This window comes from Sciurus carolinensis, chromosome 1 (genome assembly GCF_902686445.1).
Source record: "Sciurus carolinensis chromosome 1, mSciCar1.2, whole genome shotgun sequence".
Taxonomy (NCBI): Eukaryota; Metazoa; Chordata; class Mammalia; order Rodentia; family Sciuridae; genus Sciurus; species Sciurus carolinensis.
The window spans coordinates 168,123,481-168,148,348 of NC_062213.1; the positions used below are offsets into that span (position 1 = coordinate 168,123,481).

General features: G+C 38.5%; 1 protein-coding gene across 1 annotated transcript; it reads left to right on the top strand.

The window, feature by feature from the left end:
* The first annotated feature begins 1,437 nt into the window (after positions 1-1,437).
* LOC124962810 (nascent polypeptide-associated complex subunit alpha, muscle-specific form-like) lies at positions 1,438-20,350 on the top strand. The gene is made up of 4 exons (XM_047522126.1): positions 1,438-1,512; positions 1,606-1,981; positions 2,055-2,675; positions 20,249-20,350. Exons 1-4 carry the CDS (start codon positions 1,438-1,440, stop codon positions 20,275-20,277), a joined length of 1,101 nt encoding a protein of 366 aa, XP_047378082.1. The 3' UTR covers positions 20,278-20,350.
* Positions 20,351-24,868: the final 4,518 nt, after the last annotated feature.

Genomic DNA, 24,868 nt, shown 5'->3' on the forward strand with positions numbered 1-24,868 from the left:
GCACAAGCCCTGGGTTCAATCCCCAGCAACACACACACAAAAAAAAAAAAAAAAAAAAAAAAAAAAAAAATTGAGATTTTGAGCCACCATTAACCCTAAGATTCTGATTCAAGTGGCCAGGAATCTGCATTATTTAAATTAGCACTCTCAACTGATTCTAATGTTGGTCTTTAAAGACGCTTTGAGAAATGAATAAGACTTTTAAAAACCTGTATTACTCTAACAAAATTTTTAATCAAGCCTATTTTTACAGGTAGAAATATTTAAACAAAATCTGACAAAAACAATACAAGGAGCCCGATGCAGTATTACTGGCTACTCCAGAAGCTGAGGCAGGTAGATCACTTAAGCTCATGAGTTTGAGACCTGCTTGGGCAACATAGCAAGATCCTGTGTCAAAAAAACAGGAAAAAAAAATTCACATCTACAACATATAACACAACAGTTCCTCAAAAATGTTTACCATGCCTAACCTCCCTAGACCTCAGAAGCTTCCCATGCTGCATAAGATGATAAATTTCGAATTTTCTAGGTATCTAGAAGATTACCCATGTTATTCTGTTTTAGTTGATAAATTCAACTATGGTCCCAATGTAATTTAGTAAAACATTTTCATGAGTTTTTTTAAATTTTGTTTTGTTTTGTTTTTTTGGGGGGTGGGAGGGGCGGGTAGTCCTGGGGACTGAACTCAGGGACATTCAACCACTGAGCCACATCCCCAGTCCTATTTGTATTTTATTTAGAGACAGGGTCTCACTGAGTAGCTTAGAGCCTTGCCTTTGCTGAGGCTGGCTTTGAACTCAAGGTCCTCCTGCCTCAGCCTCCAGAGCCACTTGGATTACAGATGTGTGCCCTGCGCTGGCTTCATGGGTTTTTATACAAACCTGGATGTAAAATGAATCAGTTAGCTAATCTTGAACCTAATAAACAAATAATAATTTTAAAAATCACCATAAGTATTTGAGAGCTGACACAGCACCTTCTGTGCTCTTCCAATTTTCTACTATAAGAATTTTTTTTTCATGAATACAGTTTTAGAAGTACCTGTAAATCTTACACCTTCACAAACATAAGAAAACAAGAATAACCTGTAATCACACTTACCATAAACCATAAATACCCCGGTATCTGACTTACTGTATCAAACTGCAATCACTAACTTTTTTTTTACATTAATACCAAAACAAATCATGTTACTTCTAAAATTTAGATCACATCCCATTCCATCGGGTTCCTGCTATTAGGATACTTAGCACGACTTAAAATCCTCTTGCCGTCCGTCCTCTGAATCTATTTAGAGGGAACATTTTTGTACCGAAGACTGAAGCACTAACCAAATATTTATTCTCTCTTCTTGGGGGGTGGAAAAGACAAATTTTTGTAAAATAAATTTTTATAACGGTAGTGTTTATCTAGGAAACAGCATCGCAAGGTGGGATGGGGCTTTCTCCAAAGCAGACCACGCTTAGAGACAAGATGCAATATAAGAAGGAAGGGATGAGCTCTCCGCAGGTGATGAAATTTCACCTCAAATAAGTCGCAAAAGGCCTTCCTCTAGGAAGTCAAATCCGTGAATGACACTCCAGGAGTACCAGGGGCTCTCAGGACTCCGAACTCTCCGCACCACAATCCTCACCCTACCCGGCCTCCCCTCCCCCCGGGGACTCTGCGGGACTCGGTGTGGGGCGCTGGAAAGCTAAGGCTGTTTGCAAACAGGCATCCTCTGCCTCCCTCCGGGATGTACATTCAGGCCCGGGTAAGAAGCCGCACTCGGCCCCGCCCGGAGCAAACCCGAAGGGCGCCGGGGCCGCCGCCAGCCTCCTCTTCACACACCGGGCCGCGCCGGAACCGAGGCCGGGGCGAGTGTTCCTGACAGCTCGGGGCCTAGTCGCCCCCCACGGGCCTCGACCTCCCGAGGTACGCGGGGAGGAAGGGTTGAGGCCCCAAAGCCGCCGGGTGGAGGCAGCCGCAGTGGCAGGACGCCCCGTCCGCTCGGCCCGAGGGCTGCAGCTAGGGCCCCCATAGGCTGCGGGAGGCTGGCGAATCCCGGACAGGGTTGGCGCCGCACTCACCTCGGCTGCGGCCGCCTTCGCTTCACCATGGCCTGGGGGAGTCGTCCCTGAGCCGAAAGTCTCCTCCCCGGGAGGGCACCGGCGCGGCCACAGGCGCCGCCGCAAAGCCTCGCACTCCTGAAGGGGCTGTGGTCGCTGCTGCGGCTGCGGCGGCGGCTGCTGCTGAGGCCCAGTGCCCGCCCAGCCGCATCGGCTCCCGGGCCGCCGCAGCCACGCGGGTCCCAGTGAACACCGCTGAGCCGGGCGGGGGGCACAGGCTGCGGTGGGACGACCAAGGTGCTGCAGGCGGTGATCCTCCGCAAAGCCTCCAGCGTCGCGGTGGCCGCTCCAGCCGCCCGCGACGCTGGGCCACAGCGCCCCCTGGGCCCCAGGTCCCGCTACGGCGCCGGTACTGCGGCTGCGGCTGCCGCTGCCGCGCCGAGCACGAGCGGCAGGGAACGCGAAGGAGCGCGGCCTCGGGGTGGCTGGGGCCCCGCGCGCCCTGCGCCGCCCTCCGTCCGCTTCTGACGACGCTTCCTGGGAGCCGGAAGCCCGCGGTTCCCACCAACCCCTGGCGGTCCCCACCCCTGTCAGACCCCAGCACCTTATCCTTCCCTACAGAAGGTACGTGAACGCTCTTGTCACTCGAACCCGCACTTGAGAGCGGGAGTGTGAGGCAGTTTCCATGCCTCATATCTCACAGATAGAGGGGGTGTCCCTTCTAATCCCTTCAGTGTGCCTGCAGGAAAGAAGAAAGACCCAGAACAAACCTTTTTTTTTTTTTTTTTTAAAACACACACTCTCCTCCCAGAACAGCTGAAGGAATATTCTTTGCCCTTAAGTTTTTTTTTTTGATCTACCGTGCAGATCATTACAGAAATTTCCTACCGACACCAAACCCTTAACCCCTAGTCACTCCCTCCCCCGCCCCCCCAAAAAAATAGGGGAAAATGTGGTGACCAAGAGAAGAGAATAGCCAACGGGTTGTCCTGAAATTCATAAGCAACTTAAAGGTAAGAAAAGAATCATCCTTTTATTAGTCCCCCTCCCCCACCCTCACCTCTACTCTCCAACCTCTCCACCCGCCATCCCTGCCAAATCCTAGGTAAGGCTCTGAAGGAAATCCTTGTATGTATTAGTGTGGACTATAAAATCATTGTTTACAGATGCCCTATGTTTGATCTCACTCAGCCTCTAAGGTGCAAACGTCAGAACCCAAAACAAAAGAAACAAAAGATCATCAGAAAGGAAATAGGGAAAGAGAAATTCACCAAGTCCTCTGGCTTCCAGATTTTCCAAATACAGTCATCTTTTTTCACAGCGTGGAATGCTAGAATGAGCTGGAACTTTGGTGTCAGACAGATCCTGATACTACCAATCCAGTTCCACCAATGTACAGCTTTAGGACCCTGGCAAGTTACATAACATTTTGAATCTCAGTTTTCTCCTGCCTGTCTTGCTACTTGTCAAGATTGAAGATGGAGGGACTGGCCTACAGAAGGTATTCAATAAATGTTAGTTCCAATTTTTGTTGATTCCAGAACACCCTCAGTCTTTTAGGCCCAAGATTGTGCCCAGGTACAATTGTTGTTTGTTTTTATCTTTGTGAACGTGTGTGTGTGTGTGCACATGTGTTCATATAAAAAGATAGGTGCATCATTCTTCAACATCCCTGGTCTGGGGGAAATTTCACTAACAGATTTAACATCCCTCCACTGAAGACTAGAACCTAATGCAAAGCAGATATCAACATAGAACCAGTATATTTTTCCGTATAAAAATATAATAAGGCAATCTTATCTTACCTTATGGCCTAATAATAACAAATCATAATGGAAGAAAGTACATAAGATCTTCGGGAAATATTTGAATAATAATTGAGTAGCCACCCAGAGAAAAATATAACCTAGCAGTTCTCATCAATGAAAACTGTTCCTGTACAGTCTTAGATGTGCCTTTGCCACATAACTCTGAGTCACATTACAAAAAAAATCACTATCCCCTTTTTCTAACAAGAGAAACTGGGACTTAGAAGGAAACTGTGATTCATCCTCATAGCAACTTCATGAATTAGTAATTATGCTACCACCATTTTACATGTGAAGTACATCCAACCTAAGGGAAAACTGGAAGTATACCCCATATTCCTCTTGTCCCCTATTCGATATCCTAACAGTCCTCTTAGCAATATTAATGAAATGCCATAAGGGTAAGTTATTGTTGCCAAAAAATTTTCAAGCTAAAGAAAGGGGTCCTTTAATTCAAATCAGTCTGGCAACCTAACATAAGCACTATGCTTTCCAAGCCTAGATCACTATCACCACAAGAAATCTGCATTTGTTTATGAATCAATCATGTTACCCAGGGGTGTAGCTACTACATGAGGATGATTCATTTGTTCCCAGGACTAGTGTCCTCTTGCTTCACATTTCTCCCCTTCTATTCAAATTCTGTCGTTGATCAAGGCTACTTTTTCATTACCACCACCTCCCTGATCATAGCAGTTTACTTAAAATCCTTTTGGCCTACTACAATTTCCATCCATTGCAGGTGGCTCTTCCCACCCAGTTTGCTCTCTATACCTGAAATATTTCTCATCTGCTTCCCTTCTATTCTAAATCTCTTTTTCATATTAATCTACCTTGGCCTGCTGTCAATTAATTTGATTGCCCTACTCTCAGTTCTACATTGATTTTCATTATTATTCAGTGACTCTAAAATATCTCTTTATTCCTATGCTAGTACACCTCCTCACTTTCATTTTTGTACCATAAACATCCTTCAGAAAGCCAGTATTGTAAGAATGGTTTTTTCAAGTAAGTTTAAAGTCACCCTTAGCAAAATTTTCTTTGCTCTTTAGATCATGTTCTTTAAAATTCAGGCCAAACCAGGCATGGTAATGTTCATCTGTGATCTTAGCTACTCTGAAGTCTGAGTCAGGAGGATCACTCAACCCCAGTTTGAGGCCCCTGTGGGCAATGTAATAAGACCCCATCTCAAAACAAAATAAAATGCAGGCCAAAAAGATATTCATTTCCTGGCTTGTTGAATGGCACCATCATCCTCCCAGTTGCCCAATCCAAAAATCTATGAGTCATTCTTTACTCCCATGTCGCTTCCTAGACATGAAACCTAATAAATATTTTCTTGCTTTTTAAATTTCTCTCCTCTCCCATTCTGCTATCTACTTTGGCCTAGGATATATGCTGCATAAATTATAGGTGTCCTAAAGGAAGAGAAGAAAGAGGAATGAATGAATGTTGTATTTGTGTACAAGAGTATATAATGTATAAAAGTTTATTTGAAGGAAAGCATAAAACCTCTACCCAATTTATAACTAGTCTTCACTACAGTGTTAATATTGATTTGTATGTCTCCCCTACCAGACAGACTGTGAGCCGGTGGGCCAGGTTCAGTGTCTGATTCCTCTCAGATCCTCAGATCCATTCTCAGCCTGGCTAACTGTTGAACTGAACTGAATCTCCTTGAGCTAGCGAGCCTGAATCCCACCTGCTCAGTGATTTTTTTTTTTTTTATCCTTTCACCTTAACTTTCAGGACCTACCAATAATAAGAATCCCCTTCAACAGGTATAGCCCAGAACTGAGCCCAGCATGCTGCCAAGAGCTGTGCTGTCCTGCTGCAGCACCAACTACTATCCAGAGTTAAAACCAGAATTTATAGTTTGTTATCAAACAGATTTACCCAAGAGCAGGCCAGACGTCGGTAAAGCACCCCAAACTTAAAAAGGAACTTGGACATTTGAGAGCTTATTAGGTCACTTTAGTCATTAAATAATAATAATAATAAAGCAATTCCTGTTCCAGGACTCAAGCATGAAGTAATCAAATATGTGAACAAAGGTATATGAAAAAAAGATGTGGGGCTCAAATTGTGGCTCAGTGGCAGAGTGCTTGCCTAGAATGTGTGAGGCACTGGATTTGATCCTCAATACCACATAAAAATAAATAAAATAAAGGTCCATCAACTAAAAAAAATTTTAATTTTTTAAAAAGATGTGTTTTTTATGTTTTACTATAGGTTTATAACATGGATGTGTGAGGAAAAAACCTAAATAAATTACAACATCTCCACTTAAAAAATATTATGCACCCATTAACAATTTACTTTAAGGAATTTTAAGTAATATTGAAAATTGTTCAGGATTTAATATCAAAGTAATAAAAAGTGTTATGTTAAAAGACTACTATATGAACTCAATTATGTTTTTTATATATTTTTAAAATATGTAATTATAATATTTAGAAGGAAATAGTCCAAAATGTTACATGTTTCTGGGATTTTTTAAAAACTTTTATTTTGAAATAATTTAATTTCAAGAAAAGTTGGAAAAATAGTGCCAAAAATATACCACATACCTTTCACCCATATCTAACCACATTTGCTTTATCAGTCTCTCTCATACTTGCTCAGTTTTATCTAGATAGAAATATCTAGAGACTATTGTAATTATTTTTTGATCCATTTATCCCTAAATAAATGGTTCCCTCAAAACAGAGTACAAAAATCACAGTATAATTATCAAAATTAGAAACTTAACACTGATACAGTACAATGATATAATCTATGACCTTATTCTGATTTTGCCAGTTATACTAATATTTTTTATAGAAAAAGTAAACAATTTGTTTTGTTCTGGCCTAGAATCCAGTGCATGATTCCATATTATAATTAGTTGTCAAGTTTCTTTAATTTTTATTAATCTGGAACAGTCTCTCAGTCTTTGTCTTTCATGACCTTGACTTTTTTTAAGTTCATATATTTGTAAAAGTTCTCCCAATTTGAGTTATTTCTTTATATAAGATTTAGGGTATACATTTTTGGCAGGAATACACAGTATTGATGTATTCTTCTTAGTGAATCATACCAAGAGACATGTGATACCAGTGTGTCCCATCAGTGGTGATAACAATCTTGTTCAAATGGAATCTGCCTGGTTTCCCTACCATAAAATAACTATTTTTACCTCCTTAATAAATATCTTGATAATTTGAGACTACTCACAAGCTTTAGCATTTATTGATGATTCTTACTTGAAACAATTATTGCTATAGTGATTGCTAAATGATAATTTTTTATTTCCATCATTATCATTCCTCTTTCATTTTTTTATCTTTCCACTCTATAGGAGATCTTTTTGGTTCTCCATTTATTCACTTATAATATATTTATTTATATCAAAATGAACTTTTTTTATTCTAGCAATTACATAATCATTACTATCATTGTTTATCTTGAGTTGTTTACATGAGTTTGCTTACATGAGTTTTTTTAGATTTGGTTGATTTCTGTGTTCCTTTAGCATTTTTTCATCATTGTCTAAATTTTTTCATATTTTTATTGGTGCATTATAGTTGTAAATAATAGTGAGATTTGTTGTTACATATTTATATAGGTACACAATATAACCATATAATTTGACCAGTATCACTCCCCAGTTTTTCCCTTTTCCCTCCTCTCCCTTCTCTCCCTGGTCCCTTCTTCTACTGGTCTCCCTTCCATTTTCATGAAATTTCCCTACTCCCTTTCACTTCCTTTTTCCTTTTAGCTCTCTAGTTTCTTGTGGAGAATGGTATTTAGAAATAAAGATCAAAGTGCTAAATGTCATTACTGCTACTCTGGTGCCATTGCTTCCAGGCTCTCTCAGTGAATAGAGCTAGAAAATACACGCACTTCCCACTTTTAACTTCAACATTATTTTTACTCTCAAGAACAGCAGACAAACTATGGTTATTTAGACCTGGGAATATGGCAGACATTTTCAGGAATTGAACAAAGTGAGCTGATACATCAAGGAAAACAACTAACAATATTTGTTCCTCATGATAAAATTTAGACTCCAATAAATATTGGAATTTTGAGAAACTTATATTTACCACCATGAACTTTACAGTTTTGCAGATTTTCTGAAGGTAGTTATATTAACAAATGTTGTGGAGGATTTTTTTAAATGTTGTATAATAAAATGTGTCAACATTTGGAAAATTTCCATGACCCATTGAACCAACATTTTTTTTCAAATGACCAATGCATGATGGTACAAAAGTATGTATGAGTAAAATATACCTTTAAAATGTAATGTAGACTAATGGATTTTATTATAACAGAATTTTAAAAGTTCATTAATATGGTTTCAGAATTTACATTGCAACTAACCTTTAAGAAATTGGCACAGTAGGGGCTGGGGTTGTAGCTCACTGGTAGAGTACTTGCCTGGCATGTGTGAGGCCTAGGGTTCAATCCTCAGCACTGCATATAAATAAATAAATAAAATAAAGGTCCATCGACAACTAAAAAAATATTTTAAAAAAACACACATCGCCTAGCAATGTGTGAGGCACTGGATTTGATCCTTAGCACCACATTAAAAATAAATGAATAAAATAAAAACATTCTGCCCATCTACAACTACAAAAAAAATTTTAATAAAAAAATAAAGATTGTATTCATAAAAAAATACTCCTCACTTTTCCAATTATATACCTGAAACAAACATATACCAACAAATTGAATTTGGAAGCAGATATGAAAATCCAACTGCCTTCTATAAAGTCTCTCTAACTTTAATGCTATTTAGGAGGCCAGGAGTGTAGCTCAGTTGTGGACATCTTATCTAACATGCTGGGTTCAATCCCCAGCACCACAAAAAATTAATTAATTAAAAATAAGATAAAGAGATTTACTAAAATGTCAACAATGCTTCTTTCACTGTTTTTGTTTTGAAAATATATTTCCTTTTCATTAAAAGAAGTTCTATATTAACATGGGTTTGCTGTTGTTATTTTAAGTAAACTAATAAATGTTTGAAATGTCTTTTTAGTTTTAATTTCTAAGATGATAAATATCAATACATATAAGTCACAAAAAGATCTTTGGGGTCCTCTATAGTTAATGTGTATAAAGGGGGTTTGAAACCAAAGTTTTCGGGAATCACTGCTATAATTATTCAACCATTCTCTTAGGTACAGGCATGTAGGTTGTCTCCAGTATTTTGTGATTACAGTGTTGCAGTGAATAATTTTGTGCAGATGTTTTTCTGTTGTTATAGGTATATCTTTAGGGTAAATTCTTAGAAGTGGGATGGATGGGTCAAAAAAAAATGCTCATGTAGTTTTGTTGTTACTACCAAAGTCCCCTTCCAAAGAATTACACCTCATTCATATCACTGTCTCTCTTCCCTACCAATAACCATCTTTAAGTCAAACCTTATACAATGAGAGATATAACACCTTCAAGAGTATATAGTGGAGGGCTGGGTTGTAGCTCAGTGGCAGAGCACTTGCCTAGCATGTATGAGGCAGTGGGTTTGATTCGCAGCACCACATATAAATAAAGGAATAAAATAAAGGCCTATCAACCTTTAAAAAATATTTGTTAAAACAGTATATAGTGGAAAAGCTTTGGAACAAGAGAGACCTAGGTTCAAATCCTGAGTAACTACTGGATATGAACAGAAAGACCTTTTCTCTCATTAGTAAAATGAGAATGTACTAATGCACTATATGTACATAAGGAATTGACATATAGTAGCTGCTCATTAAACATCAGCTCCTGTTATTCGTTATCTGAATATTTCTGGGCAAGTGGGAATGGTAGAGTGACTAGCATATATATCTTAGATTCCTTGGGAGTAAAGAATGGACTGTCATAATTGAATTGGTAGAGGATGCTGACAATAAGCAAGTGTATAGAGCTGAGAATCTTGGAAATTGCCTAAGATGCAAAAACAGAACAGATCACTGAAACCAGAAAAGATCACCTAAACCAGAAAAGAGGGCAGAAGCAGATACTTAAAGCTAGGGTGTGAGGACAGGGGTTAAAGATCTGGGTAATGAAAGCACAACTGTTTATTAATTCAATCCATCAGTCAAAGATTTATTGACTACGACTGTATATTGGGCTGTGTTCTGTAGTGAGCAAGGTGCTATCTCTGTCCTTATAGAGTTTAAACTACTGGTGGAAGCCAGATGAGAAAATAAGCAATTGTGAGTTTAGGAGGTAAGCATAGTATACTATAGGAACACAAATCAGAGGCATCTAACCCAAAATTGGAGGTTAGGCAAGATTTCCTAAAGAATATGATGTCTAAGTGGAGACCTGAAGAATAGTGAGAACTTTGCTTAGTGAGTTAGGTGAAGGGAAGGGAAAGGAGTAAGTAGGTAAGAAAAGAATGTTCCAGGCAGCAGGAATAGAATGTATAATAGCCTAGAGTCAAGAGAACACATGGTATGTCTAAAAAACCAAGAGAACAATTTTGGCAGAACAAAGTTAGGGAGTAATCACAGCCAAGACAGACAGGGAAGTCCTAATAATTTGTGGCAAGGACTTTGTATTTTTGTCAGATAGGCTATAAGAAGCCATTAGAACTTGTAATCTGGTCAATATTATTAACAGATTTGATTTTAGAAAAGATCACTCTAACTGCTGTGTAGGAAATAGGTTGGAGGACACAAATTTAGAGGCAGGGAGGCCACTTGTAAGTGTCTATTGCAATAGTCCAGGCAAAAGTGAATTAGGGGTTGGGATTGTGGCTCAGCGATGGTGCATTTGCCTCACGTGTGGGGCACCACATAAAATGAATGGATAGGGTAGAGGTATTGTGTCCATCTACAACTAAAAAAATTTTAAATGAATTAGGGTAGAATAGAAAGAATAGAGATTTCAGAAGGTAAAAATCATCAAACTCATGATTGGATTGGTATGTGAACAAGAGGGAGAAATTAAGGATGACATTTGGGTTTCTAGCTTGATCAACTTGGTAGTCAGTGCTCCTCAACAGGAAGCAGAGGGAGGGGAGGAGGCTTGAGGAAAAAGATGATTGCTGTTTCAACATGTAGGTATATTAGGAAACCAAGGTTAATAGAGGTGAAGTTACTTATCAAAAGTGACAGAGTGGCAGAGCTAAGATTCCAATCAGGACCTACCTGTCTGACTACAAATTTCCTTGCTGCTTCCACACTGCCGAACATCCTCCCACACTCAGGAAAGGAGTATATACCAACTATGAGGGAGGGGCAAGCCATGGGGCCACTTATAAGTCAAATTTGACAACACAAGAAGGTATTTCCATAAGCATAATTATTGTTATTAAAATCTGTCCATGATAACACACTGCCATCCTCTGGTTCCAGTAAGGAAATATTAGGATACACTTGATACAGGTGAATGTTTATGATATGTTTTTCATAGGAATTACATGAGGCATTATGGCATGTGAGGTACAATGGAAAGACCTTGGGCTAGAGACTAGAATCCTGGGTTCTAGTGATATACACATGACCTGGAACAGAGAAGGATAGTTGTTATTTAGGTATTTGAATCTCTGGGCTTCCCTTCACGGTGTCCAGATTAGTCTATTCCATGCTACCCACTGTGCAGAGATAGTACAGCATAGTGGAAAGACCTTGTGCTTTGGAGTAAGCAGATCTGAGCTCCACCAATTTCAGGCTGTTTGGAGGGAATCACTTATTTTGAGTCTTGTTTTTCTCATTAGTATGGTATAAGATTATAAAGGTTAGCAAGAAATTTCCAGGCACATAGTAGGTTCTCAGTTAATTATCTTCCCTTGCCTTTTCTCATCTTTTTAACCATAAACATTGCTTCTCATCTCTCTCTCTCTCCTGTTCTTCCCAGTATCCATGTATTCTCATAATCAGAAAACCAAATAAAAAGAAGGAAAAAATATTTTGTAGTACAGAGTAGAACAGTCAAGTAGTGAGCATCCATTATAGGTTGATGACTCATGAGGTTTATTTTATTTGGGTGTGCTACATCAGTTGTGCATATGAATAAATGTGGTGGACTTGTTTGTGTTCTCATGTAACTGGGAATTCACCTCATTTCTATGAACACAGTGCTAACTATGACATGGGTACCATACACCATAGAATAGAGAGTAGGGAAAAACTAGTGGGTTTCATTGTTTTGTTTTGTTTTGTTTTTCTTTTTTCTTTTCTTTCTTTCTCTCTCTTGGTTTTTAGTCAGGGATTGAACCCAGCAGTACTTAACCCTGAGTCGCATCCTCAGCCCTTTTTTATTTTTTATTTTGAGACAGAGTCTCACTAAGTTGCTGAGACCCGCACTGAACTTTTGATCTTCCTTCCTCAGCCTCCTGAACCGCAAAACTAGTGGTTTTGAATGTATTTATATGTACGTGTGTATGTGCTTTGATTGAAGAAAGGATTCATAAAATCAAGAAATGTTGGAGGTGAAAACAATGATTGGATTATGTTAACTCATGAGAACAGATTGTTAAATTTTAAGAAGAAACTTTATGAGCTCATTGTTAAACACAGTCATTTCTCCTCCTTCTTCCTTCCCCTCCTTCTTCTCTTCTTCTTTTTCTTCTCCTCCTGCTGTTCTTCCTCCTCCTACTTTTTTTTCCCCAGTAGTAGAGATTAAACTTGGAGCAGGGCTCTATGCTAACCTACATTCCCAACCCTTTTTATTTTTTATCTTGAGACAGTTCTCACTAAGTTGCCAAGAAACACACTATTTTTTAAAGTAAAATTTGAAAAAAGTTAAATCATATAAACTTAAAGTTAAATAAATTATATTAAAAACAAAGGTAGCCCAGCATCATGGCACATGCCTGTAACTGCAGCAACTTAGGAGGCTGAAGCAGAAAGATCACAGCCTCAGCAAATTAGCAAGACCCTCTTTCAAAATAAAAAATAAAAATAACTAGGGATGTAGCTCAGTAGTAAAGCTCCTCTGGGTTCAGTACCAAAAAACAAACAAACAAACAAAAATTAATAGGGCTGAAGTTGTAGCTCAGTGGTAGAGCACTTGCCTAGCATGAATGAGGGGCTGGGTTTTAACCTCAGCACCACATAAAAAAATAAATAAATAAAATAAAGGTATTATGCCTATCTACAACTAAAAATACTTTCTAAAAATGTAATAAGGGGCTGGAGTTGTGGCTCAGTGGCAGAGTGTTTGCGTGGCATGTGTGAGGCCCTGGGTTCAATATAAATATATTGAACCACATATTAATAAATAAAATAAGAGATCCATTGACAACTAAAAAATTTTTTTAAAGTAATAAATGTAAGCAGCCTTGCTTTGCATAATTCTGAAATGCATGAATTTTAGTTTCCACAGTGTAGTTAAATAACATCAGTCATGTATCACAGTACAATGAAAAGTAGTTGCATAAATTACAAACTTTGCTGCTAGCTCCTCAGTTCACAAATGGCAGATCCACATCATGATCAGTGACCAGTCACACCACTTCTTTCAGTCTGTCAGTGATTGATCACTGCACATCTAGTATTCCATTCTTGCATACACAGCAAAGAATATATTGTGGTGCCTCCCTTTCTACCAGTATTACAGCTCACATGATGTGTATTATGAAAAAAATCAAATGAAGCAAAGAAACAGAAAATTGGTAAGACTCCAAGTAAAACTTTAAGTGAATGTAAATGGAACAATAGAAGAAATAGTTGAGCACAGAAATTTTGACACTGCTACCCTTTGAAAGACTAGATATGCAGCCATAGGAACTTAGTAAAATCAAACTTACTGAAAGTGGTGGTAACTACAAGGATGAAGATGTCCTAGAGAAAGTAACACCAGCAAGGAACTTCACATTAAAGGAATTCTTGGAGATACTTCATAACACTGAAAGTGCAAAAAATAAAATGTTGGCAGTGGACCCAAACTTAGAAAGAAATAGGACCATATACCAAGTATAGAAGAGCTGGTTGTTCATGTTATAAGTTATACCACAAAAAAGCAAGAGTTGTTCAAATTACTCTTTATAAGTTTTTACAAAAAATAAGATACTTTAATTCTCTGTTTCCAGTGTTTTGAATTGAATGCTTTTAATTATACTGTGCTATATCATATGCAATAAAGAATAGCCTTTTCAACAAATGATGGTGGCACAACTGAATTTCCACACATAAAAAGAATAAAGTTGAACTTATACCTCATGCCTTACACAAAAATTAACTCAAAGTTCATCAATGACCTGTACGTAAAAACTAAAACTACACTATTCTTCAAAGAAAATGTGAATGTAAATCTTTACCTTGGATTAGGCAATGGTTTCTTAGCTATGACACCAAAAGCTCAAGCAACTAAAGAAAAAAATACATAAGTTGAACTTTATCAAAATTTACAACTGTTATTAAATTAGTCATGCCAGGAATATTTATACCACAGAAATTAGCAAATGCTGTATGCCAGGGCTTGTTTAATTGTCAAAACTTGAGAAAATGTTAGAGCAAATATTAATAATGCAGATTAAAATGAAAATTATTTTGTGCCTTCAGTTGTTACATTGTGAAAAGCACCAAAGTATTTAGTAGATGACCTGTATTTGATAATTATTATTTGATTCAACATGGAATCATTAACAGATGAGTAAAGTTCCAATAGATGTCTTCATTGTTTCACTTTCATCTTACTGCAAAACATTAACCAACATTCATGTCAGAACTACACTAGGAAAGCCAGTAATCAGACATTTGCCAGCATACCACTAACTGGGACGGACAGCAAACATCCTAGAATCCAGCATTTCTCTCCATCTTACGTATTTGGGGCTTGAGGCCCAGGACCTGTCCAAGGTCATAAGTAAGTGAATGGATTAATGGTCAACATTTGAATTGTGCTGTACTTTAGTATTTTAGCACTACCTCCCTTGATATCCAGGAAAATTTGTTTTCTGTGACATGTCAGGGTGAGAATGGGCAGTGAAAATGGGAAACAGTCATCATCATTTAGCTAAGAAAAGACCTTTTCTCTAGGAATATAACAAGGCTTTGTACCTGCCGTGAGAGAAGGAGGAGCCTAGAAAATTGGGACACAGGTCCTTTTCCCTATTGGGGCAGGCAGCAGTAGGGGAGGCAAACAAGTCATGTATTACTTTACACTTTTCCCTCTTTACACTTTTCCCTGAGGCATTGAAGAGATTTTCATGCTTCAGAAGCTTGGTCCCATGAGGGTCAGGTTTGAACTTGGCTTCCACTCCGAAGCTATCCCAGTGACCTCTATCATTATTATTTCAACTTTGTTTTATTTACCCCGTCTCCTTGGGAGATGAACTAGGGTTAATAATAAATCCTTACTTTTACATACAGTTCTTTACATTTAAAAGGTGTTTGAGCCAGGTGTGGTGGTGTATGCCTGTAATCCCAGCAGCTCCGAGGCTGAGGCAGGAGGATCACAAGTTCAAAGCCAGCCTCAGCAAAAGTGAAGTGCTAAGCAACTCAGTGAGACCCTGTCTCAAAATAAAATACAAAAAATAAGGCTGGGGATGTGGTTCAGTGGTCGAGTGCCCCTGAGTTCAATCCCCAATACCAAAATAATAATAATAATAATAACAAATAAAAGACCTTTGTACAGGTACCATCCTGCATGAGCCTCATAATGATCTTGTATGGTAAGTAGGGAAAGGTTAGTAAAACCATTTTATAGATGGGGAAAATGAAGCTCAAAGGCACAGGGTACCCAATTCGGAACCAGTTTCAGTACTGTACTCCTGTTATGCTGACATGAAATTTGGTTGTCTTCTATAGCACAAAAATACTATACCACAGATTTAGGAATATTCAGAGAATTGTTATTATATTTATTAGTAACAAAATAACTATCATTTACAAAAACTTAACATGTCTCACTGCACTAAGTGCTTCATATACATTCTCATTTAATCTTCATAACGGTTTTTGATGTTGATGCTAAACTCTTCATTTAATGAATAAAAAGTTCATAAAGTTTAAGGAAGCTGTCCTGGATCACACAGCAGAAATGTCAGAGCAAGAATTTGAACCCATATCTTAAGTTTCAAAAAAACATAAGATAAATGAATGGAAACTGACACTTGAAACAATGTTTTTGTTAGCTATGAAATATTTAATTAGATATAACTGGTAAAAATATAAACAGGAAGGAAATAGAAAAGAAAGAAAATTAATGAATTATCACCTTTCATTCATTTAATAAACATTTCCTAAGAACTACATCTTCAAATTGTGTTAGATACTACGGATAGAGAGATGTAAAGACAGATTTACAGTACTTATTTTGGGAAAAGTGTATAAAGGATTAATTATAAATTGTGTAAAACCTGGAAAATGAGATTATTAGAGAGAATAATGGGGGCAGGGAGATCTTGAGAGACTGTGACTTAGGAGGATCCAGGAAAATCTTTTTAAGGAAGTGATATGTAAACTGAGACCTGGAAGCCAAGTTGTAGTTAGGGAGAGGGGTGCACAATGGCCTCATATGGGGAAAGAATGCAAGAAACTGAGTCAGCCAGTGTGACTGGAATGGCCTGGGCAAAGATTGAGTGACAAGAGATGAGGCCAGAGAAAGATAGGCAAAAGTCAGATATTGAAGGACTGATAGCCCACGGTAAGGATTTGGGTTTTTATATCCAAGACAATGGGAAATTTGGGAGGGTTTCCAATTGGAAGGAATATGATTCAATTTATGTCTAAAAGATCACTCTGGCTACTCAGAGGAATGGAATTGTAGAGATTTGAACTGGAAACAGGAGGCTCTTCCAGAGCCCCAGGCATGATGTTAGATCAGACTAGACCTAAGACAATGGCAGTGGACAGGGACAACTATAAGTGAATGAATTTGAAATGTATGCCATTACTATCCTAGATATTGTAAGATGTATTTTTTTAATTCAAGCTCACAATAACCCAGTGATTTGGGGATTTTACAGATTTTACAGAAGAGGAAACTGAGACAGAGAGGTTCAGCCTCTGCATCATACTTCCCTCCATAAGCAATGATCTGTCAGATGGAGAAATCTATATTTACAACCCTAGAGTAGGTGTCATGGTGATCTACATGATAAAGTTCTGTTTTTAAGGCCTCAGTCTTCCCCACATGAAATATCAATCTAAACAGGGAACTTCTCTGCTTAGAGGTCATGTCAGCTAAAAGACTGTATGTGACTTCATATACCATCAGACCATCAGTTCCCTGGATTCTAGTCAGTGGGGAGTTTCCTGAAGTTGGGCAATATGAAAAACTAATTTAGGCCGTAAAGAGGTGTAACCATAGATTGATTGAGCTGGAAAGACTCCTTCCAGATGACTGGATATAAATGTCCCACTTCACAGATGAGAAAAACAAAATCTAAAATCCAGAGAAGGGGCAGGGCTTGCCAGGATCACTTAGAATGAGAGAGACAGAATTGGGGCTAGCACCTGGTCTTCTGACTCCCAGCCCACAGTTTCCAGAAGTGAACTGTGCATCTCTCTGATGGGCCCAAAGGTCCTTTCACATTGGAATATTCTGTATCAAATGAATTCCATGCGAGGAAAATGCTGTTGAGTACAAGAGGGACAAATTTCATTTGTTTCTTCACAGAAACACGAGTCTGTCTTCCCAAGTAAAGAACAAATCCTCTAATGTAGCTTGTTCCTAAGAAAGGCTACATAGAATAAGTTCAAACTTCATACTTTCATTCAGGATTCTTAACTCTCTGGTGCCAACTTAACCTGTTTTCTCCTTTGTAATACTGGGATAGTAATTTCTACCTCACAGGTAAAATAGTAACATGATAACTATTGATTATGTTATTAAATGTTAGCTTCTAACAAGGGTAGTAGGAGCTTTTATCACAAGAAAACTTAAACTTAGTAACTGTTAAATGTAACAGTTATCAAATATAAGATTTAAACCAGAAGTTGTGGCACACACCTATAGTTCCAGCAACTCAGAGGACTGAGGCAGGATTCCAAGTTCAAGGCCAACCTGGGCAACTTAGCAAGACCCTGTTTCAAAATAAAAAGGAATTGAAATCTAACTCAGTAGTGGAGCACCACTACTGTGGTTCAATCCATAGGTTCACAAACAAAGTAAAACAAAACAAAAAAACACACAGAGTTAAGCCCAGGTCCCAATGCCATCACCACCCAGGATGTCAACCATTGTGTTACAAAACCTCCCTTGAGGACATATGTTTAAAAGGACTTTGTACACAATAAGGGGCTGTGGAAATTGGCTATCACTGTCATCACCTTCTCTTTCCTTGGATCCAAAGCCCTGATTACACAGAGCAATTTATCATTCTTTAAGGCACTTTTACAGCTCTGTGCCTTTGTCTATACTGTTCTCTCTGCCAGAAGCACTTTCATTTTCCTCTAAAAATTATCCTCCTTTCTCAAGAGCCAGGTAAAAGATCCTCTACTCTATGAAGTTCTGTATCACACTGATATATCTCATGGCCTCAAGTGTAGGAATTAAGACTTCTCCAGGGCTGGGGCTATGGTTCAGTGGGAGAGTGCCTAGCATGTGTGAGGCACTGAGTTCAATTCTTAGCACTACATATAAATAAATGAATAAAATAAAGGTCTATCAACATCTAAAAAAAATTTTTAAAAAGACTTCTCCATTCTTGTTTCCTTGCTCCTTTCTACTTGGTAAATGTTCATTAGATAATTTAACTCATTAATATTACATAATTTATTATAAATTCGTGAAATCAACCAAGGAAATTTTTTTTTCCCCAACGGGTCTTCAATTATCCCAAGAAAAATCTAAAGTGATGGCTGGGTTGCTACTTAAGACAAATTAACAGTGTAATTTAAACAATGTCCAAAAGGTGGCAAGTAGTCCTGGTCATAGCAGACAGAGAAAAGACGGTGATAATTACAATAGCTAATGTTTACATTATGTTCACCAATCTCTTCTACATATATTATCCACATGATTTCTAATCCCCATTTTACAAATGAAGAGACTTTTCAATCCCAGAATCTTTTTGGAACACATCAGTTAGATGATGTGATTTCAAAAGTTCAACATAGAACTCTTGTGATTTTTCTTTCAAATTAACTCCTCCACTCCTTGAAAATGTGTAAAATATTACATCAGGAGCTTCCACTCTTTGGCTAAGCCTTTAAATTTTAAATGTCTATACGGGGGAGGAGATTATGAAATATTTTAATTCATTTGTACTTTAGCATAAAAAGTTCCAAATATATTCTTGAGAGTAACTTGAATTAAGTAGGTTTGATGGCCACCATGAGAAGCATGAGCCTTGGAATCTGAAGACAAGCCACAGAGATGAGAAGGTGGGTGATGTAAAGGAAAGGGAAACTACAGGAAGTTTCCTTAATAGTAATTTTGTAAGAGTCCAATCTGGTTCCCTATTGCAGTAGCCATTGCTAAGATATTCCATTCATCAAAAGATTGGTTATTCCAGGTAGCTGAGAGCACAATTTATGAGTGTATAAAATATTCCATAGTCTGACAAATTCTCAAGAAACCCTTTTCATCATCTTCAAGCTAGAAGTTACAAGACTGAGAGTCAAATCTGGGGTTTTAAGAATGAAAAGTGTAATAAAATAGTAAAATCTGCCTTCTAATTTTGGCATCTGAAGTTCAGTATTAGAATCTCAAACTTTGACAGAACTTGGAGATCAAAAATAGAAACTAGAGTCAGATTAGAATGGAGTATTCCAAATGTAGACTCTTGGATTGCCGTTATTGAAATTCCTAAATCAAGTTCTGATTGTTGAACTGAACTACAGGATTCAAGAACCGAGAGTGAAGCTATGCTTCCAATAGTAGAACTTCAGATTTCAAATAGCAGTTGAATTTTGTTTGTTGATTTGTTTTGTGGTACTGACGATTGAAACCAAGGGCTTTCCACCACTGAGTTACATTTATTTATTTATTTATTTTTAAATTTTGAGACAGGGTCTCTCCAAGTTGCTGAGCCTAGCCTTGAACTTGTTATCCTCTTGCCTTGATCTCCCAAGTAACTGAATTATAGGCATATGCCTCTGCACCCTGTTCATGTATTGTTTCAATTAAGTTTTTCAGGACTGTTAAGCAGCTCACTTAGGTTTGCATAAATAATAGGAATTTATGATACATGTAGAATTGAAGAAAAGTGTCTGGTGGGGACATCATAGCCAAAGCCATGTAGAACAGGAACCTCTGTGCAGTGTGACTTAGAGTACTCAGTAATGTAGTCTGGAAATGAAATAGATGCTGTGATATAGCACCAAGATCCCCCATTCTAGATTAAAGCAGGCATATCCCCAACTGCTAAGACCCTCTCTGAGAACTGCCCATGACAAGAAACTATCCATCCAAGATATGCCTCCTTTATAGGTGCAGTCTGTGTCCAATGACTAGCTGGTGCTGGGGTCAGTGGGAGACATAAAGGTCACCCCTTTGTCTCAATTTCAGATGATTCTAGGGGGTTATTTGGCTCCTGAGCTCTAGTGGAATCAGCGGATTCTGTTGCAACTGCATCACAGTCTACCTTCTTCCTCTGCCCAGTCACAGGTCCCTCACTTCTCAGGTGTTGGTGGTAAGTACATGCCTCAGTAAGGCCTCTTCCCACTTATCTCTGACTCAGAGGGTTTCCCAGAGAACCTGACTTAAGATAGGAAACTACAAGGCAGATCAGGATTCAGGATTCATTAACCCCTCCACTATGAACTTTCTTTGCACTATGGTGATAACTCACTACCATTTTCTTCTTTTCCTGCTTTTGCAGTTACCAACAATCTTCTCTTTTAATTCTCCTTTTCTCTGTTTTTTGGTTTCTGTTTTTTGACCTTCTTTGTATATCTTTCAACGTTTGCCCCCACACCAAATATTTATTTAGTCACATTTTCATTTGGCCTTTTAGGTGTCTTGCAATGTGCTAGGCACTAGGAATTTAAATGGTGAAGGACATGGCCCTTATCTGATAATGATAATGTCATGTGGACTAAATGAGACCAACTGTGTAAAATGAGTTAGTGAATGGGAAAGTCCTTACGTAAATGTGAATTCTCATTGCCATAGGAATTTATATCAGGAAAGCATGATTATCTATGGCAAACTGAGAGAGCCAGGGCAAATTAAGTGTTCCAGGGACAGCCTAGACAAATTTTCAATATTTCTCCATCATCTTCTTTCTTGACCTTTCAACAATATATGAACCACTTTCTTTGCTTTCTGTGACATCATGCTCTGCTGGTTCTTTTCTACTTCTCTGATCATTCTCGCTTTGCTTCAACAATTCCTTATTCTTTGCCTCCTCAAATATTGAAGTTTCCTCAGGGCTCGGTCTTGGAATTCTTCTCTCATGCCTTACTTTCAATCTGTATCTTTACCATTTTTTTTTCACTATGTCAGTTGTATATTTTTGGTCTGTGTATGTTGTGCACTTCAGACTTGTATGACCAACTATCTTCTCAAATTTTCCAGTTAGATACATCTCAAATGTAACATGTTCAAAATTAAACCCCAGGTTTCCCCCAACAAATTTTCTTCTCTTTCAGGGTTCTGCTTATCTAGAAATTACCTCATTACCCATCTAGTTTGGATCTGGATTCATGTGTTGAAGACTTGACCCCCAGTATAACAATGTATAGAGGTAGGGCCTTTGGGAAGTCATTGAACTATGAGGACTCTGACCTGATCAGTGAATTAATTAACTAATGGATTAATAATTTGATGACATCATTGGGGGCTGGTAGAAACTGTAGAAGGTGAAGCCAACTTGGAGGAAGTAAGTCACTACAGATGTGCCCTGGAAGGGTGTTTCTTGTGTCCTGCCCTTTCCTCTCTTGTTTTGTTTCCTAGCTTTCATGAGCTAAGCAGCTTTCCTCTGCCATACCCTCTGCCACAATGTTCTGCCATACTTTAGGCCCAAAGCAATGGAACCAGTTAACCATGGAGTGAAACCTCTGAAAACCTAAGCCAAACTAAATATTTCCCCCTTTAAGTTGTTTTTCATAGGTATTTGCCACAGTGATGAAAAGCTAACTAATATAACCACTTGCTGACATCCACTCATCTTTGTCAAAAATCTAGGAGTTTTCGATATCTTCTATTTTCATCTCTCACATCCAGTCAAATCTTCTCAATTATGTCTCCCAAATATCATTCAAATTCATCCAGTTACCTCCATCCTCAATGTAACTGTGTGTTTTAGTCAGTTTTTTCACCACTTTAACCAAAAAAACTGATAAGAACAATTAGAGGAGGAAAAGTTTATTTTGGCGGCTCACAGTTTCAGAGGTCTCAGTCCACAGAAGACCAGCTCCATTTCTTCGGGCCTCAGGGATGAAGCAGAACATCGTGGTGTAAGAGAGTGGTGGAAGAAAGTGGCTTAGAGAGAGAGAGAGAGAGAGAGAGAGAGAGAGAGAGAGAACACATGCCATATACAAATATACCCCCAAAGGCATGCCCCCAAGAACCCACAGCCTCCAGTCACACCGTACCCGCTTTTAATTACCAATTGATTCCTATCAGGGGATTAATTCACTGATTAGGTTAAGGCTCTCATAACCAATCATTTCACTTCTAAACATTCTTGCATTGTCTTACACATGAGCTCTTGGGTGCTACTTCACATCTAAACCATAACACTATTTTAGTACAAGTTTCCATCATTTCTCCTCTATAATAACTTCCTGACTAGTGACTTCCCATCCACTTTTTATGTGTGTGTGTCTCATCCACTTTGATCTCTTCCAATCTATTCTTCATACACCAGAGATCTTTTTAAAACGCTGCTCTGTCTGAACATGGTGGTACATGCTTGCAATTTCAACTTCTTAGGTAGTTGGATCTCAAGTTCAAGACCAACCTAGGCAATTTAGCAAGACCCTCTCTCAAAATGTAAAGGGCTGGAAGTGTAGCTCAGTAGTAGAGTACTTTCCCAGCATGTGTGAGCCCCTGAGTTCAATCCCCAGCACCACACACAAAAAATAATTTGTATAATTCCTCTTATGTATTTATTAGATTTATTTTAACTGATTTATAAAGTCATAAAACTTGTACATATTAATTGTGTACTGTGTAATGTTCAATACATGTATACACAGTATAATGCTTAAATCAGGTTAAACATATTTATCTCCTTAAACATTTATCTTTTTTATGATTCCACTAATTTTTTTAGTTTTTATTTTTACTTTTGTTTTGTTAATGAGAATTGAACCCAGGGGCACTTAAACACTGAGTCACATCCCCAGTTCTTTTTATTTTTTATTTTGAGATAGGATCTCCCTAAGTTGCTTAGGGGTTCACTAAGTTGCTCAGGTTGGCCTCAAACTTGCAATTCACCTGCCTTAGCCTCCTGAGTTCCTGGGATTACAGGCATGCACCACTATGCCAGGTTTATGATTCCTCTTACTTTAGATCATTCAGAGGCACCATTACTTTCAAAATGAAGTCTACCTTCTCAATATAGCCCAGTAGGACCTGGTCCTTCCCTACTTCTCCAACTTCTCACTTTTCTCTCATCCTTGGTAACTCCACTGAAGTCCCACTTGTTTCCTCCAAACACCAAGTTCTTTCCTCTTCATAGTCTGGAAGACTCTTCCCTCAAACTCTCTACCTGGCCAACTCTGCTACTTGTTCAGAATTTAGCTCAAATACCCTGTGGATTCCCCTCCTCAACAATCTCTCTTAAATTGTACAGTTGTAGACTCTCACAGTTACCAGAATTTTTCGGAGGTTTTTGGATTCTACCAGGTAGTTGATGCTATTTGGCTTTTGCTGCTGTGCACAAGGCTATACTCATTTCATTCTTGCTTTGTGGGGGTCATAAATCACTTAAACTGGCCCCCCACCACACATGACCATCTATGAAACTGACTAGTAGTACACTGAGGAGAACTAATTGACATACTGTCCAAGCAATTATTCTTTTCTCTTTGATTGGATAGTATCAGGGTTTGCAAGCACAATTTCTAAGAGCAACTTAGAGGGCAGGTGATGTGAATTAGGGAGAAATCTGGAAAACATATTCCACCAGGACACAGCTTCTTTTCTTTTCTTTTTTATTTGGTACTGGGAATTGAACCCAGGGGCCCTTCAACCCTGACCTTCATCCAAGATCTTTTCGATTTTTATTTTGAGACAGGGTCTCACTAAGTTGCTTAGGGTCTTGCTAAGTTGCTGAGGCTGGCCTCAAATTTGGCAATCCTGCTTCAGCCTCCCAAGTTAGTGGAATTACAGGTGTGTATCATTGCCCTGTAGATTTGCCTCCTTTTCTAGGGAGGCCTGTATCCTTTTCTCTATTTGGACAGCTCAATTTTTTTTTTCTGGAAAGATTTCTCTGACTCCCTCAGGCAAAGCTATTCACTGTTTTCTCTGTACTCCTTTCTCGTAGTTAAGATACATAGCATATATAACTGGGCATGGTAGAGCATGCTTGTAATCCCAGCATCTTGAAAGGCTGAGGCAGAAGAATTGCAAATTCCAGTAAAGCTTGTGAAAGCAAGATCCTGACTCACAATAAGAAATAAAGGGGCTGGGGTTGTGGCTCAGTGGTAGAGCTCTTCCCTAGCATGTGTGAGGCACTGGGTTCAATTCTCAGCAACATATAAATAAATGAATAAAATAAAAGTCTATCAATATCTAAAAAAAAAAAAAAGAAAGAAAGAAAAAGGGCTGGGGAGGTAGTTCAGTGGTAAAGCACCCTTGGGTTCAATCCCCAGTAACAAAAAAGAAAAAAAAAATGTATTATCCCAAACGTAACATATTATCCCAAACAGCACTTTGGGCTTTTATCTTAGCATTTACTATACTGTATTGTAATTTTTTTTTTTATACTGGGTATTGAACCCAGGGGCACTTTACCACTGAACCACATTCCCAACCCTTTTTAATATTTTATTTAGAGACAGGCTCTTGCTGAGTTGCTCAGAGCCTCACTAAGTTGCTGAGGTTGCCTTTGTACTTGCCATCTTCCTGCCTCAGCCTCCCAAGCCGCTGGGATTATAGGCATGCACCACCATGCTAGGCTTGTATTGTAATTGTTATCAGGTAAGTTTTCAACCGATCACACAAACTTCACTTCCT